Genomic DNA, 15362 nt, shown 5'->3' with positions numbered 1-15362 from the left:
GCTTATCTCGTGCTCCAGAGCAACACATTCAAGCATCTTAAAAAGTGAGCCATTTTCATTTCATTTCCTCCCTACTTATTCCAAAGCAGCCGAAGCTAAGTATAATCAAGACTTAAGTGTTCCTCAGAGCCAGACAATTATTACCGGTCTCGGTTTCCCCATCTATTAAGAAGAAATGAAGATATTAACCCAAGCCTTGCAGCGGGACAGCAGGGCTGTAACCCAGGGCTTCCCGCGGCAGCTCCTACCCTCGCTGCCTTCCAACAAAGCCCGGCCGCCGCTCCTCGGGATGCGGCTCTGCTTTGGCACGGAGCTGCTGTTAGGTGCCTAAAGGCTCTCAGCGAGGGTGGCTTAGCCCCGCAGAGCCCAGCTCCCCTCTCGGAGATCTTTTCCTGCACTGCTGGGACAGCTCAGCCGACCACGGGCAGCTGCCGACGTGCCGCACGCTCCGATAACGCGGCACCGACGGGGATTTCGCTCAAAGAGCCGCGAGCCAGCCTCTCAACCACCCGCAGCTCCAAGCGGGGAGGGAGCCGGCCTTGGAAGGGGCCGTGTGGACAGCCCCAGCCTCCCCGCTCCGCTAAGCCATTCCTGCACGGAAAGCACCTCGACAAAGCGCCCCGGGTCCCCAGGGCGGCTCGGTGGCAGCAGCCCCCCCCCCAGCGCAGCGCTGCCCCTCGCCAGCTCCTCGGGATTTACATGAAAGCAGTCAGTGGGGAGTTCTCCTCAGTCACGCTGTGCTTACACTTCTAAATTATAAAGTGTGTCAAATGAGGGTTTAATTTATATTTAACAAGACAACGTTTGTAAATTAATTATTCATCAGCTGATAACGAATAAACATTCCCCCTTTTCTCGCCCCCTCCTCGCCCTTATTTCCCAGGGTTTTCACAAACGCACCACGCATGCACATCTATTAAATCTATCCTGCGATACTTCAGACATGGGAAAATACGTTCTTCGTTCTCAATTTCGTTAGCGTGTTGCATGGTAACTACTGCAGCCAGGCTCAGCAGCATGAATTTAGTAGTGCGCAGCTTCTCCTTCCCGAGGAGGGAAGGGGGGGGATGTTCAACACGTGCGCTTGGACGTATCGCCCTCCTCGGGCCCCAGGCACCCCCTCGGAGGGGGGGCTGTGAAGGTCATATGCTGCAGTAGTGGGGACAGGAGCTGAGTCCAACCCCGTGGAAATCACAGGTACTTCTTGGGCAACAGAATGTGGCCCTTGGTGAATGACAGAGACCCATTTGCTCTGTCTGCCCTTGGTATCATAAAGTAATGGGATCGAGGTGGTGCACAACCCCAGCAGAAGGGCTGTCATCAAGCCTGGCTACAGGACTTGGCACACGAGGGCATCTCCTCTGCTTCTAACACCCTCACACATATCACGGAGGAGTCTCCAGCCCCGAAACTACCTCTGATCCCGGACACCTGAAGCAGTGACAAGGCCAGTCCCTAGATGGGAAGCACGTGTCCCTTTGCATGGGCCAGGAGGCACCACGCTCTCCGTGTTGCAGTCCTCGAGCCTCATCCTTGGATTTGTGCAAGAAAGGAAGAAAAGGACAACTGCAGTGAGGGCTCTGGGAGGAATGGGAGAAGCTCTGAGCGGGACCTGCTCCATCCTCAAGGTAGGAACAGAGGCACTTCCTTCAATCCCACCCGTGCCGACTCTCACGGACACTTCACGGACGTCCTCGGGACCGAAAGACACCGAGCCCCAGCATTTGGCAACTGCCCTATTTCTACAGAGTCATTTCCTGAGAGTCATCCCCAAAGGAAGAACTCTAGGTGCCCTTGACACCGGTTATAATCTATGGCCATAATGCCGTCACAAAACAAAACCAGGAGTAAATCCCTCCAGCAAACAACCAGTCAGCGAAAAACCTGAACCCAGAGCCTCCTCCCTCAGTCCCCGGTACCGCAGCCCTCCCCGGCACCTCTTCCCTCAAACACGCTCAGAGAACCAAGGAGGGTTTTTGTACCAGGCTTAGCGTTACGTCAAGGACACCTAAAACCCATCTGCATTAATGGGAGTCTAATTGGGCATCCAAACCCACGGCACAGCCTGGAAAGCTGCGGCGCTGTGGGGGATAACTCATTTGGCTTGAGGTGCTGCTGGCCGGCACCCAGCGGCTGCAGGCAGCCCTGGAAGTGCTCCTGGCCGCGCACCTCCTTTCCCCAAAGGCACAAGCACAGCTCCCCACCGCCCCAGGCATCCCCAGGTGCCCCAATGCCACCCAGCCACAGCGGGTTCAAGGGCACGGGGACGCTGTGTATGCCCCTGTGCAAACCCCAGCCCACGCGGTGACCGGGATCTGATGGAAACACCAGCTTTTCTGCACCCCTTTGCTTCTCAGCCCACCCTCTCTGCTCAGCCAAGCCCTGTCCCTCTGTGGACCACAACCCCTAAACCATCTTCCTGCCATTTAACCACCTCCGTGCCTTCTTCCCGGTTACTGCCCCAGGGCTGGCAAAGAAAACCTTTTTTTGCAGGGAGGAGAGAATGTAAAATTAGCTCAGCTACCTAAATGGGAAACAAGACTACCGTTCTGGTCTACAACAGATACCAGGAAATCACTTTACGTCTCTTCCCCCTCCGAACCTGCCCGTGTTCTGCTGACTCCTGAATGTTAATGTTATTTATGACAAGTGATTGATGACGGGGATGCAGAATCCGCACCCGGCGCAGGACATTTTCAAATCACCTATTCATTTTTAAGGACTGGAATCAGTTTTGCATCCTGACGTGATTTATCATGTGGAGGTTGAGCAGTGGCTACGCAGGACCAGCTTCCAAGCACTGACAAAGCATCACCAGCACGAAGGCAGCCGCGAGTGGTTAACCCTTTGAGGGGCAGGAGAAGATCACAGGACACCGATATCTAAACCGTGCTGCTTAGATTGGAGCCTTCCTTTCACCAGTGCGTCAGGACTCTCCCGCAGCATTCAGCTTTGGACTACGCTAGCCTAAGCTAGCAGCCACAGCCATGGCGCTGTATTTCTTAAAAGGAGAACTGGATTTTTATCTTCTGCATGGCCTGGCTGAGTGTGACCTGAAAAAGATCAATGGGACACGTGCCCTCCAACGGACCTGCAGCTTACCCGAGGCTCTGTACCTGTCGCAGGCACCGCAGATGCTCAGGCAAAGCATCTGAAAGAAATCTCACCGTGGGCTCTGGAGAGACCTAGCTCCGAGTCAAATTCTGGTTCCCTTCCCATGGAAATGTGCATTGCCACGACTGCAGCCAGTCGGGACCAGCCCCACGGGACCCCACAAGCCCTCAACGCCCATGCCCAGCAGTTTCCTGCCCTGCCCCGCAGCTCCTCGCTGCGCTGGGTGCACTGACACCTTCCCTGGCTGGGCAGGCTGCGGCTGGGTAAATCAGCTCCGGGCAGCGGCACTCTCCCCCCGATTCTCTGGTGTCTAGTAAGGGTTGAGTCCTCGGAGGGAATCGCTGTTCTCTCCAACAGTCTTCACAAAATACTGGAGAAACTGAATATGCTCGAAACCCCTGCACCTGCTGCCAGATACGGCTGGTATTAGCCCGGCGGATCAAAAACCTCTGAAGGGCTGGGATGGATGTACATACGTTCTCACATATGCATCACCATGGCATAAGCTTTGTTTCTTAGGAAACCAGCACAGCAGCAGTGTCTGGTAGCCCCGCTTAGGAGAAGGGATAAACTCTGGATGCAGGGATGGATTTTCTAAGCCACTCTCTGCTCCCCGCACAGTCATGAGGAGCTCCAGGAGGAACGGAGTTTCCAGGGGGGGTGGGAGAGGGGAAGGGAAACAGATGAGGAGGAAAGAGGAGGCATGAGGACATGCACTGTGGTTTGGCTTGGTTTTCTTGGCACATCCTTGGGCGGTGCAAAGCAGGTGTCTGTGGGCACCAGGGATGGCACCCACCCGGCCTGGGCTAGACCCGCATGCTGTGGGTCTTCTCCCAGAGACCAGGCCCACAGGAACAAAGACAAAAAGGGCTGCTTTGAATGCTTTTTGGAGTGAAAGTGGCGCTACGTCTACAAAGCCATTCCTCCATCCCCAGACAACTTCGCTCAGTGGAAATTTTCTACTTGGGAAAATAAAATAAACATATACCCATCATGAGATTTTTTATTTTTATTTTTTTGGCTTAAGAGAGGCTGTTTTTGCTTCTACTCCATTTTGCATGGAAAGAGCGCCTCCCTACCCCACTGTCCTGTGAGCCAAAGCTGACAGAAGTCAGCTTTGTTTCCTGCTAGAAAAGATGAAAAATGACTTCACACTGAAAACAATAATGGAAGTTTCCTGTTAAAAAAAAAAGCAATCAACAGTTGCTGTCATGGCCTGGAGGCTCTGCAGAGCAAAGAGCACCTCTGTTGGGTATTTCCAGAGCTCCCAGTGCAGCAGGGGCCTGAGCCACACGCAGAAGCCATCACAGGCGTGGTGGCATCAATCTAAGGTAGCACAAGCAGAAGCGGAGCTCTTGCACCTGAGGCACCCTGCCTGCACCTCCCAGCACCACAGGCTGGCCTGAACACCCAAATATTGCACCTTCCGACCATTGCCACAGCAACCACTGCTCTCTCTCCCCCAGCTATCAGAGCATCGCCCTGCGCACTCCCTGGGCAGCACAGAGCCAGCAGGCAGAGGCATCCATCCGTCTGTCACTGGGGGAGGACGCAGAGCATCTCTTCCCCAAGCCTGTGATGATGTCAGGGTCACTGAGCTCACCGAGGGCACCCAGAGACCTTGCCCCTAACCTGGGATGGCCACCAAGCCTTCCTAGCTCCAGCTATCAGCCTGGCAGAGCACCTCTTCCCGAGGGAAGCAAACAAATCCACCTTTTCTTGCAACTCCACCAGCTTTGCACCACCACGACGCCACCACCAGCGGTGGGCCAGCTGCCCCCGCAGCCCGCGCTCCGGCCCTACCGCAGGGGTGCCACCACTCACCATCTGGATGACAGACACCGGCCCGATGCTGTTCACGTAGATATCCACGTCGATGAACGTGGGCTTGACTGTAGAGAAAATAAAAAAAAAAAAGGTGTGGATGAGCTCGGGGCCAGGATCACTGGCTAGTGAAGGGCTGAAGGCCAGGGGAGATGTAGGTGAGCATCAGGGAGCAGAGGGGCTCCATCGGACCAAAAATCCCAACTACAGCAGCCACAAAGGCATGCAGAACATGGGACAGAGCCAGGCCAGGCTGTCAGTGGGGACACTTACTGCCGATGTCGGGCCTCAGCTTGTTGTCATAGTTCTTCAGCAGTGAGTTGAGGATCTGCGTGGCATCAGTCTCCTGCGTCTTGGGGGTGAGGACCCAGGTTTTATTGATGCTGAGGTAATCGTAATCATACTCCTCTGTGCTCTCACACCTGGAGCAGAGAGACAAAAGGAGAGAGACATCACTGTGACATCTCTCTGGTGCGCTGTGGGAGTGGGGGCACAGCTGGCTTTCAGAGATACTGAAGGGGGGAGGAGGATGCTGAGCGCACGGAGCTCAGGGATCTCCTCACAGCGATGCTCTAAGACACCTCACCTGGCACCTTTGTTCACTTCACAGCCCCCAGACGGGGGCTGCCTGTTGGCTCCAAAACCTCAGCTGCTCTCACTGCCGCTTGCACCTGAAGCAGGATTCAGGTCAGTGACCAAAGAGCATTTTGGGGGAGCAGAGCATTCATAATAAAGGCACTTCAGAGAAAAGGGGTCCTAAAACTACCAAGCAGACAGCATGCACGTCTGGCTCGCCAGGCACCCAGCCATCTGCCCTGCACAGATCCTGGGAAATTAAAGCCTTATGCAAACTCCTCTGCCCTCGGGCCATGATCTGCCACAACCCATTCCCTGTGCTCACCAACCCTTCCTCCCAAGCCAGCTCCCAATTAAAGATGCTCCACCTTTCTGATCATCCAGTTCCAGGCCAGAAAAATCGTGTCCTCCTTCAGACGCAATGTACTGAGCAACAGCTTCTCCCCCTGCCTTTTAAGTATGCCCTCTCCAAGCCGTTTGTGCCTCTAGTTTTCCTAAAGGAGTTTTCCTACACCCTCTAATTAAATTAGGCCCACATGGTCACACGGGAAACTCCAACCACCTGCCACCGATCTGGGCAGCTCGTTCGCAGGATCGTCCCTGGAAAGACACAGCCATATGTGGGAGAGGATGCCGAGCAATCCTGCACCCGGCACCCCCCTCAACGTCTGCCGTGCCGACGTGTCACCTGCTGCAGTGCCTGCAAGGGGCTCGCAGCAGGAGCTGCCACGTCCCAGCTGGAGCCTCGCAGCACCGAGCAGGCACCGTGGGTACACGGCTCCCTTCGGCGCCAGGGGAGGCAGAGCCTGGCAAAGGCGCTGGGAGAGAAGAGAAAGCATTAAATTGACACGTTGCAGTTAATTTATCAGAAGCTCCTCTTCTAAACCCCCAGATGAAAGTTGCTTTCACAGCCACTTTAAAACTCTTTGCATCTCCCCAGCTTTCGGGCGCTGGGACGCGGCCCCTGGCAAGGGCTGGGCTGCGCGCAGCTGCCTGCCTGCCGCCGCACATTAGGTGTTGGTACATCAGCCTGTTGTTTCCCTTCTGATTGCGTGCTGCACTTCCTAACGAGGCTTAAGGAGTCTTAAGCAAGGCTGTCAGGATGTGCTTCCCTATCCGAGCCGCAGCGCGGGCTCACTGCCTTCCAGATGCAGCCGAGCTCCTCGGTGCCCGGGGGCAGCAGGAGGCACAGGGACCACTGCTGCGCCCACCCCAAACCTGGCCAGAGCTGGCTTCTGGGGACAGGAGGGACAAGGAGGGACACGTCTCTGCCCCCATCCCAGCAGGGGAAAGCCAGCCTAGCTCCTTTTCCTCACTGCCTCTAGCAAAGTGGGAACAACTACAGCAAAACCTCATTTCAGTGGTTGCTTGACCCTACTGGAAGCCAGCCCAGGACGGGTTACCTGCCGGCACTGAAATCTTCCTATCCGGCTGTCCCACCAAAACCCAGCTCGTGCAGCCCTAAAGGCTGTAGCAGAGCTCTAAATATCCCCCTGGGTCTGAAAAAAAAAACAGACTGGTTACTCCGATCTTAGACTTCCAGATTTCCCCCCATTTCTTGTTGCTGCTGAACACCCAGAGGTTTGGGGTAGCATTTTCAGGGAGTCACATTCCCATTACAGACGCAGTGACACTACCAAAGATATGCCTTTTTTGCTAATGCAGCTAATCCTGGGCTACTAAACCCCACTAAGCCATTTTAGCATAAGCAAGCCAGCTTTTACTGGAGAAAATATGCTTTTTGGGTGCATGCACGGACACACAGAGAGCAATTCTTGCTGGTCAGGAGCGACTCTCGTGCCACCCTACAGAGTCCCTTACCTCCTCCCCAGTTCAAATCAAGAAGGGAAGAGTCCAGGAGCTATTGCAGAGGAGAGAAGTGAGGGACAGAGGGCTCTGCGTGTCTCTCCAGCTGCATCTGGGAACGTCACACTGCAAACCCACAGCAATGCCCCGTGAACACTTGCTGTCCGGGTGGCTCCGTCTCCTTGCACAAAGCGACTCTGGCTGTATGACAGGGGAAAGCCAGCTTCCATATGTCTCCGTGCAGCCAGGAGGAGAGGCAGAGCAGTGTTTCCTCACCTCTGCTTGTGGAAATGTCAAAACAGACACCTTGCATTGCTGCCGCACACAGCCCCAGGGCCGGGATGCAGCTGGGAGGAGAGCAGGCACGGGAGGGCTGGGGGCACCGCAGGGCAGGGCAGGGGACTGTGCGGGGACAGCCCTGGTCTGGCCAAGGCAGCATGGCATGGAGGTGTCCTTTTGGATGTGTCCAGGTGCACAGATGGGGTTGGACAACCCTCTTTGGGCAGCCCTGGGCTTCACTACAAGACAGCACTGCTTGCCTTGCCTCCTGAACTGGGCGTTACGCGAGCAGGCACCTGTTTTACTGCTGGCTCCGAGCACACCGATGGGCAGATTAAAAGCAGGGCCAGAGAAGTTGTCCCTGCTGGCAGCCACCTCCTGGCAGGAAGGTCCGGGAGGAGATGCTGACCCCAGGCTGTGACTGTCCCACCTCTCTGCCAACAGCTCAAAGCCTCACCTGCTCTACAGGAACAGACAGCGACAAAAAGCAAGGACATTTCACCTGGGTGAAAAGCACGGTGCTCAATCGCAATTACTGCATGCTAATGTGTCCTTGTCACCCATACTGATGCCTCCAAGGGCTTGCAGGCAAAGGAATGTTCAGGCAAATTAATCTAAATTAGAAGCAGGCAGAAAAATTAGGGACTGAGGGCTCACTAAACGGTACCCTACCTGTTTCACATGTCAGCATACCTCTCCTTTCACAGCTCGCTCAGCGAAGCCCTGTTGGTCAAGCCTGCACAGCTCCAGCCATCCATCAAGCCCAGCTTTCTGGCGGTGTAATGCCGTGCAGGGTCCTGCCTTCAGGGCTCTGAGCTGGGCGTCCCGGTCCCAGCTGGGGCAGTGCTCTGGGAAACGCTGGTGAATTAACCTCTGTGGTGGGGAAATCGTCTGGGGAGTGCTGAGTCACCCAGCACAGGGCATGCAGCCCACCCCAGCACCAGGGACAGGTCTTGCAGCACATGCTGGAGAAGAGCTTGCACACGCTGCTTCGGTGTGGTACCTGCACCACGCTCCTCCGCCCGGTCACCCACCCAAGTGCAGAGCAGCCTGCACCCAGGAAAATGCAGCAAATGCAGGACGGGACCCTGGTACAACTTGCTCCTTTTCTCCTTTTTCTCCCCCAGGCTTCCTCTGCCGCTCCATCACCTCCACACCATGCACAGGCGCTGCTCCTGGCAGCTCGGTGAAGAAGCAGGCACAAGGGAGAGGGCAGAAGGGAACCTGGGCCAGTTATGGGGCAAAGCTTCCCACTCAAAGGCACGTGAATACAGGACTTAAGGGCACCGCCAGCTGATTTTACCGCTTACAACTCACCCCATCAAAACGCAGAGCAGGTGGCACCGTGCTGCAGGAACAGCAGGGCACAGGAGCCGGGACCACCATGAGCCCCTCGCAGCCCTCAGCCCCCCAATTCCTGCATGCTGGAGAGGCTGAGGACCAGCGTACAAGCCACGGGGCAGCTCTCGCTGCCTCCACGCTGGAGTGGAGCGGCAGGGACAGGGCTGCTCGCACCCGAGTTCGGGGAAACCTTGGCAGAGCAGACCGTCAGGAGCAGGATTCATGCTCCCTGCCCCTGCCTGCATTTGTAATGGGATTTGATCGGCTTTAAGGCGGCTTATTCTGCCAATTAGCTTCAGCCAGTGAAATCCCTCTTCCCCGGAGCCCCGGGGGCAACAATCTGCTGACAACATGTTCTTTCCCCGATCCAGCCATTAAACTCACCAGCAGGGCTAGCAATTGTTAAAAAAAAAATAAAAATAAAAAAAGAAACTCGAAAAACCCCTTGTGCGTGGGGCCCTTCGTCACCGGTTGCATTACAGCGCTCCGAGCCGCTGGCCCTGGGCGAGCACCGTAATGTGCCAGCCCCACGCCCCCGCTCGCCCCCTCGGCACCCGGGGCCAACCTGTGGAGCACGGCAGGAGCCTGGGTTTCGGGGTGGGCTTTTGGGGTGCCGAGGGCTGGGGTGCCGCGAGGAGGGGCTAGGGGCTCCTTGCCACCCAGCGCAGCTCCGCGTGGGGATGCCCCGGCGATGCGCGGAGCCCCGGAGTCGCCAGGAGGTGCCGAGCCGCCCCCGGGCGTGCCCCGGCTGCCCCCCAGGACGGGGCTCAGCCCCCGGCAGGATTGGGCCAGCGAGGAGGCGGCGGGCTGTCGGAAACGGGGCGTCGGGAAACGGGGCGTCCCCGCGGTTCTGGGCAGCCAAAGCGGGGACCCCAAGTGCGAAGCATCTCCCGGAGGAGGCGCAGAGCCTCGGGGGCGGGCAGGCTGGAGCGGCCGGGGGCGCGGAGCCCGGTGACCCCCCCCCTCACCACCACCTCTCCGCGACGGGGAAACTGAGGCGGGGAGCGGGGCGCACCGCGGCCGGCGGGGTGCTCACCTGGCGGGGCGCAGGGCCGGCCCGAGGGCCAGGCAGAGCAGCAGCACCGTCCCGGGCATCTCGGCGAGGCGAGGACCGGCTCCGGGCGGGGAGGGGGGGGGGAGCGGCGGAGGCGGCGGCGGGGCCCCCCCCGTGCCCGCTGCGCCGCGCTCCAGCCCCGCCGCCTCCCGCCCCGGCTCCGCGCTCGGCGCCGCCGGGGAGGCAGGGGAAAGTTGGGCATCTCTTCGGCGAGGGGAGGAGGGGCTCCGTGCGGGGTCCTAGCTCCACGCTCGGGGGCCCGTGCCCGCCCCCGGAGGGCCGGGCAGCGCCGAGCCTCCCCCCCCCGAAAAAACCTGCCGGCGCTGCGCCCCCAAGGAGCGAGCAGCGGGGGGTGGCGCGGTGCTCGCCCTGCCCCTCTGCAGAGCCGGGAGGCTTCGCTTGTTGTCGATACGTACGGAATAAGGCTAATTAAAAGAAACAATTTAGGGTAATTATTGTTACAGCACGCAACGCTGAGCCGCCGAGGAGACGCAGCCCGCAGCGGGTCCTTCCCCACCTGTAGGGCCGCTGGCCCGAGGAAAAAGGGTGGGAGGGTGTGGGTAGGAGCAGGGGGTGGACGGGGCTGCAGGGGGGCTTTTGAGCTCTCTGCTCCTGCTCCCCCCGGTTTCCAAGCAGCCTCGGGCAGTTCTTTTCACTGCTGGCATCCAGCTTGTAAACAGGGATAGCAGATTCCTCCTCGGCGTGCTTTGGGTGAGAGTTACTGGGACCCAACTTTGTTACAGCTACATGCAGGAGCAATAATTGTCCTTCATCATCTGGTTACAGCCCGTGTGACGCAGGAGCCTGTCCCCCAAGGGGCATGGTCCTGCCTCTCCCGGGGGATCTGGTACCGTCACTCACAACTGGGGACTTGATGCCATCTGATGCACTGCAGTGGCACCGTGGACAAGTGGCTCTCCCGGCCCTGCCAGAGCCTTTCCCACACAAGCACAAGCAAATCGCTTCCTTTTCTCTGCATCGTGCGTGTAACCACTGCCTCGTTTGCTCAGCAGGACAGGGAGAACGGGGAGATGTCCCTTCCCCACGCGCATTCAGTGTCTAATAGCCAGGGCCGGTCTCAGTGAGGACGAGGGGGCTACAGCAGCACAAACAGTAAATAACAGCAGCACACCTGGGTGATTGTTCAAGGCTCTTCCTACGCAGGCTCTCCCTTGCCGATTCTAGCAATGATCACCTTAAGCCCTCAAGCATGAGATCTGAGCAGCATCGAAGCCGTAGGAGCCAGCTGCAGGCAGCGCAGCTCCCAAATGGAATTTCCTTGGAGCGGAGCAGCTGCAGATGATGTTTCTCGTTAGTGCAAGCACAGGAGCTGCTCTGGGATGGTGGGTTTATAGGAAGCACATGTCAAAAGAGTAAATAACGAAATCAAAGCAACAGCAAAGGTGAAAGAACCCTTTAAACTTCAAAGCGAGGCACCCGATTGCCCCAGAAGTTTTGCAGGGATCCAGATGAAGCTGAAGTTGGGAGGGATGCATCAGTAGCCGCAGGGAGGACGTACCTGTTGGGAGGTTGTGGTCCTGAACGGATCAGAGAAAACCCAGGGGTTCGTACATGTGCTCTCAGCTCCCCCTCAAGACGCAGGATGTGAAGTGGCACGTGGGGAAATTCACTGCACCGGTTCGGTTTCTACTTGCACCAAAGGGAAGAAGGAAACATGTCGATGGCGTGTGTAGGAGAGCAAGAGGAGGGCGCTGCTTTTCAGACAAACACCTTATTTACCAACAGCGCAGGCTGAGGCAGGCAGAAAGCTTTTTCAAATTCAGTGAATTATTTTGAACAGGAACAAACCACCCTCAGTCTGAACGCCGAGAAGCACGAGATGTCCTGCACCAGTGTTTGGGGAGGAAACAGTCCCTGTTTTCCACTTTGAAGAGACATTTGTTTCAAGGTCTTCCATCACGGGATTCTCCCAACTTAAACGGGAGACAAAATGTTTCATTCAAGATGCTTTTTGTCCCTTCTGGTGCTGTTGGACAACCCAGCCACTGTCCTTGGTGCTCGCTCTCCTCGTGGTAACGAAACAGGGTTGTGCTGTGACCTGGCCATCGTGTGCTGTCCTCTGGGAGCCACGCAGCTTCCCACCCCGGGGCTTCCTGTGGGCCTCCTCCCTCTGTTATGGGAGACGTCCCAGGAGAAGCTGGTTACAGGGCCTCTTCGGAAAACTTCTAGGATAAAACCCCATCCATAAGCCTAAACTCTCTTCTCCGAACTGGGGCACATCCTGTACACCAGAAACATTTGTTTACTGTACCAGGGCATTTGTTCAACACCACCGAGGTTTTGTCTTTTCAGGCTCACCAGGCACAGCAGCAGATGCTCATCTGGGCTCACACGACATCCATAACCGCTCCAGCTGGGCTCTGGCTTCCCACCGACACGGACAGCGATGATATATGAAGCAGACAGGACACGGTTTGATTTTTGGGTGCAGGAGTGAACTGGCAGTGCTTGCGGATAAAAAAAAAAAATGTTTGGATCCTGAACAAATGTGACGTGAACATTTTCCAAGGAGAATGAAAGGAGTGGGAGGACAGCCCAGGCCATAGCAAGAGTTTGTGCATGCTGTCCTGGAGGGCGATGGGAGCAAGAATTTTGCTTTCAGCCTTGGCTGCTACATCAGGCCAGGCCCGAAGGAGCCCCCACATCCCCTTCCACCACAGACAGTCCCTCATTCAAGCTACTTTGTTAGAAAAGATCACCAAATGGATATGTGATCCGATCCTGGGTGTCAAAACGGTTCTTGCTGTCATCCCGGGATGGGAAAGATGCCATTGCCTGCTTTTTCTTTATGGCTCTGCTCTTTTGGCAGGCTCCCCAGCTCAGGGCTTAAAATGTTACATTCCTCCTCGGGATCAATACGTGAGAAGAGAAAATGTACATAGGAGAGGGTGGGGAGGGGAAGAGAGTTGGCAGTACTTGGCTAAAAACTAAAAAAGGGAAAATCTCAGCAAATTGAGCACCAGGTGCCTCAGTGCAGTTTCAAACAGGAATTTGCAGCTATGCCATCCATCCGTCCATGGGATGCCACGCGTCCAGCACAGGACCAGGAGCTGGTAGTTTGGTGAGCAACCACCAGCATCGCTCCCAGGCAGGGTATTCCAAATAGTTTGCAACTCCTGACACAAACTTTGGGGACAAGGTTCCTGCAGCTGCAGGAGCAATTTCTCCTCGTCACTGCAGAAAGGCACCTGCCTCTGGACCGAGACAAGCTAGCTCCTTGTCAACCTGCACCACATCAGTTCAGGGTAGGGGAAAAGAAACCAGGAAGGTCAAGGACAGAAGATGGTGCTCAGGACCAAATCCCATGCAGTCCCTAACCCTGCCCGACTCTCTCCGTGCCTGCCGGGAAGCCAAGGCACACCGTCATCCGCCAGCCTGGCAGGATTTGAGGGAGGCAGAGAGGGAGTCCCAGTTACATTTTACGTTAATACCCTTAGGGCATTTCTGCCTGGAGATGTGGGGATTTCTTTCTACACTGCCTCGGGAATGTTTATCCAGTAGTAAATAATGCTCACTTGTGTGGCAGGGTTCGGATGCCCGCAGCGAGCCCACGTTCTCACACCTCTTTTCCTCTTGGAAGCTACGAGGCACAGCAGGGTCTCTTTGCTTCCCTTCCCTGCGAAGCTCTGGTGTCACGCCAGCAGGAGGGAAATGTCCTGATGCCCTTTTCTCTCAAGTGCCTGAACTTGAGGGATGCTTTTAGGAGGGGCTGATTTTTGTCATGCCTTAGGGAGGCAGCACGTGGGACGGTGCTGTTCACAGAGCCACCCCAACAGGGGTTAGTGAGAGCTCACCGGGGAGGTGGCTGCCCTTTGCTGCCAGGCTGCCGGACCTGGTAATTGCCAGCACGTCGGGAATGAGAGATCTTCCCCTAATACTCACTAAGCTCCAATCTTAATCTTGTTCGTTGCTGTCAGGTCTCAGGAAACCGGGCCGATGCGCTGAAAGGAGATGAAGTAAAAAGATTCGAGAGGAAACTGAAGCCTCTTCAAAAAAAAAAAAAAACGAAGAGAAATAATCTTCAAAGGTTCCCACGAGCCCGCACACCCTGACCTGCAAGAGCTGCACAGATAAACACTGCGAAAGCAGCCGGAGCCTTGCAGGGCTTGTTTCTTAGCCTGATGTTTTCTGAGAGAGACGATTTGAGGCTGGAATCGGAAAGCGGCAATGGGAACCAAGCATACCAGGCTGGGCAGTGGGGTTATGGGGTGGACAAGTAGGTGTGGGAGCACACAGCAGGCTCCCCATGGGGTGCAGTGCTGGGGTCTCTCTCCTCCGGGTATTCCCAAACAGCCAGCACCCTGCAACAGAGGTGGATTCCAGAGCCAGGTACTCATCACCTGCCACGGGTACTTTGGGAAGCCTGGGAAGGCAAACCATCAGCTCCTGGGGGAGCTTGGCAGCAAATTCCCCTTTGTCTTCACACATGGGTTTGGTGGACAGGGGACTCCTGCCTTCCAGGAGGCTGTTAGAGAATGCCTTTCAACAGCAGTCAAATCCACCAAAAAAAAAAAAAGGCAAAAAAAAAAGCAAGCCATAATTACACCCACACAGCTCTCCACACACTGCGCTAAGCTTCACCCCCCTGTCAGAAATGCACCCGCACTGATGGAGTGGATATGTTGATTAAAAATCCCCAAAAATGAATAGATCAAGAGAAATCTGCCATATCCCTGCAGCAAGGGTGAAGCGCTTTTTAATTAAGGACAAAGAGATGCAAATGTCCTGAATCATCACAAGCAAATAGCAAAATAGCACCTGTCAGAATATTAAAAAACAAGCACTCAGCGTTCTCTTGTGATCAGCTCGAAGGAGGCCTTGAGTTTAAAAAAAAATAAAAAAAATCCCACCGAGAGTTGAAAAATGTAACAGGCTGAGATAGAGGGAAGGGCTCAACGAAAACAAGCGGGTGCTGCTCGCTGCTGATTCTGGTGCCAGAACAGAAGGGTCAGAGCCGTGCTCCCGTGTGAGACCTGCCCGTGCCGAAGGAGAGAAAGGAGAGGGGAATTTCATTTTTTTCAGGAAATGAGAGCAACAGGGCTGGGGATAGGAGCTTGGCAATGTGAGCCCTGCAAACCCTTCTCGTCCTTGTTGAACTGAAGTCTCAGGCCCCAGGGCCAAGGGGGACACAGGGACAGGAAAGGCAGTGAAAGGAGCAAGCGTAGGGAAGCACGGCAAGGGCCGGCGCAGCCCAGAAGCAGCGACAAAGGGCTGTGAAAGGAAGGCAGAGCGAAAGGGAAATGCCTGGAATAATAAGTGACGGACGGATGCCTTTGAAGGGGACTCGGGTATCTCGGGTCTCCAGCCTGACCTACTTAAAACTGTAGTAATCTGATGAAGGAGCATC

General features: G+C 56.0%; 1 protein-coding gene across 4 annotated transcripts in view; it reads right to left on the bottom strand.

Annotated features, from left to right (window-relative positions):
• The window catches only part of LOC310880577 (gamma-aminobutyric acid receptor subunit gamma-4), a 46344-nt gene that overhangs the window by 21295 nt on the left and 9687 nt on the right, over positions 1-15362 (bottom strand). For 2 of the 4 annotated variants that reach the window (XM_083796648.1, XM_083796649.1), the window contains 4 exons: positions 13898-13956; positions 9977-12462; positions 5212-5360; positions 4939-5006 (listed from right to left, as the gene is read on the bottom strand). In XM_083796648.1, coding sequence (XP_083652774.1) covers positions 4939-5006; positions 5212-5360; positions 9977-10035 — 276 coding nt within the window. In that variant the 5' untranslated portion in view covers positions 10036-12462; positions 13898-13956. Of the gene's footprint in view, positions 1-4938; positions 5007-5211; positions 5361-9976; positions 13226-13530; positions 13957-15362 lie in introns of those variants that run through there. The other 2 variants (XM_083796650.1, XM_083796651.1) reach the window with 2 other exon arrangements.

This window comes from Anser anser (genome assembly GCF_964211835.1).
Source record: "Anser anser genome assembly, chromosome: 13".
NCBI classification, from domain to species: domain Eukaryota; kingdom Metazoa; phylum Chordata; class Aves; order Anseriformes; family Anatidae; genus Anser; species Anser anser.
Note: the sequence above shows the minus strand (reverse complement) of the source record. Positions and strands in the feature narration are given on the sequence as shown.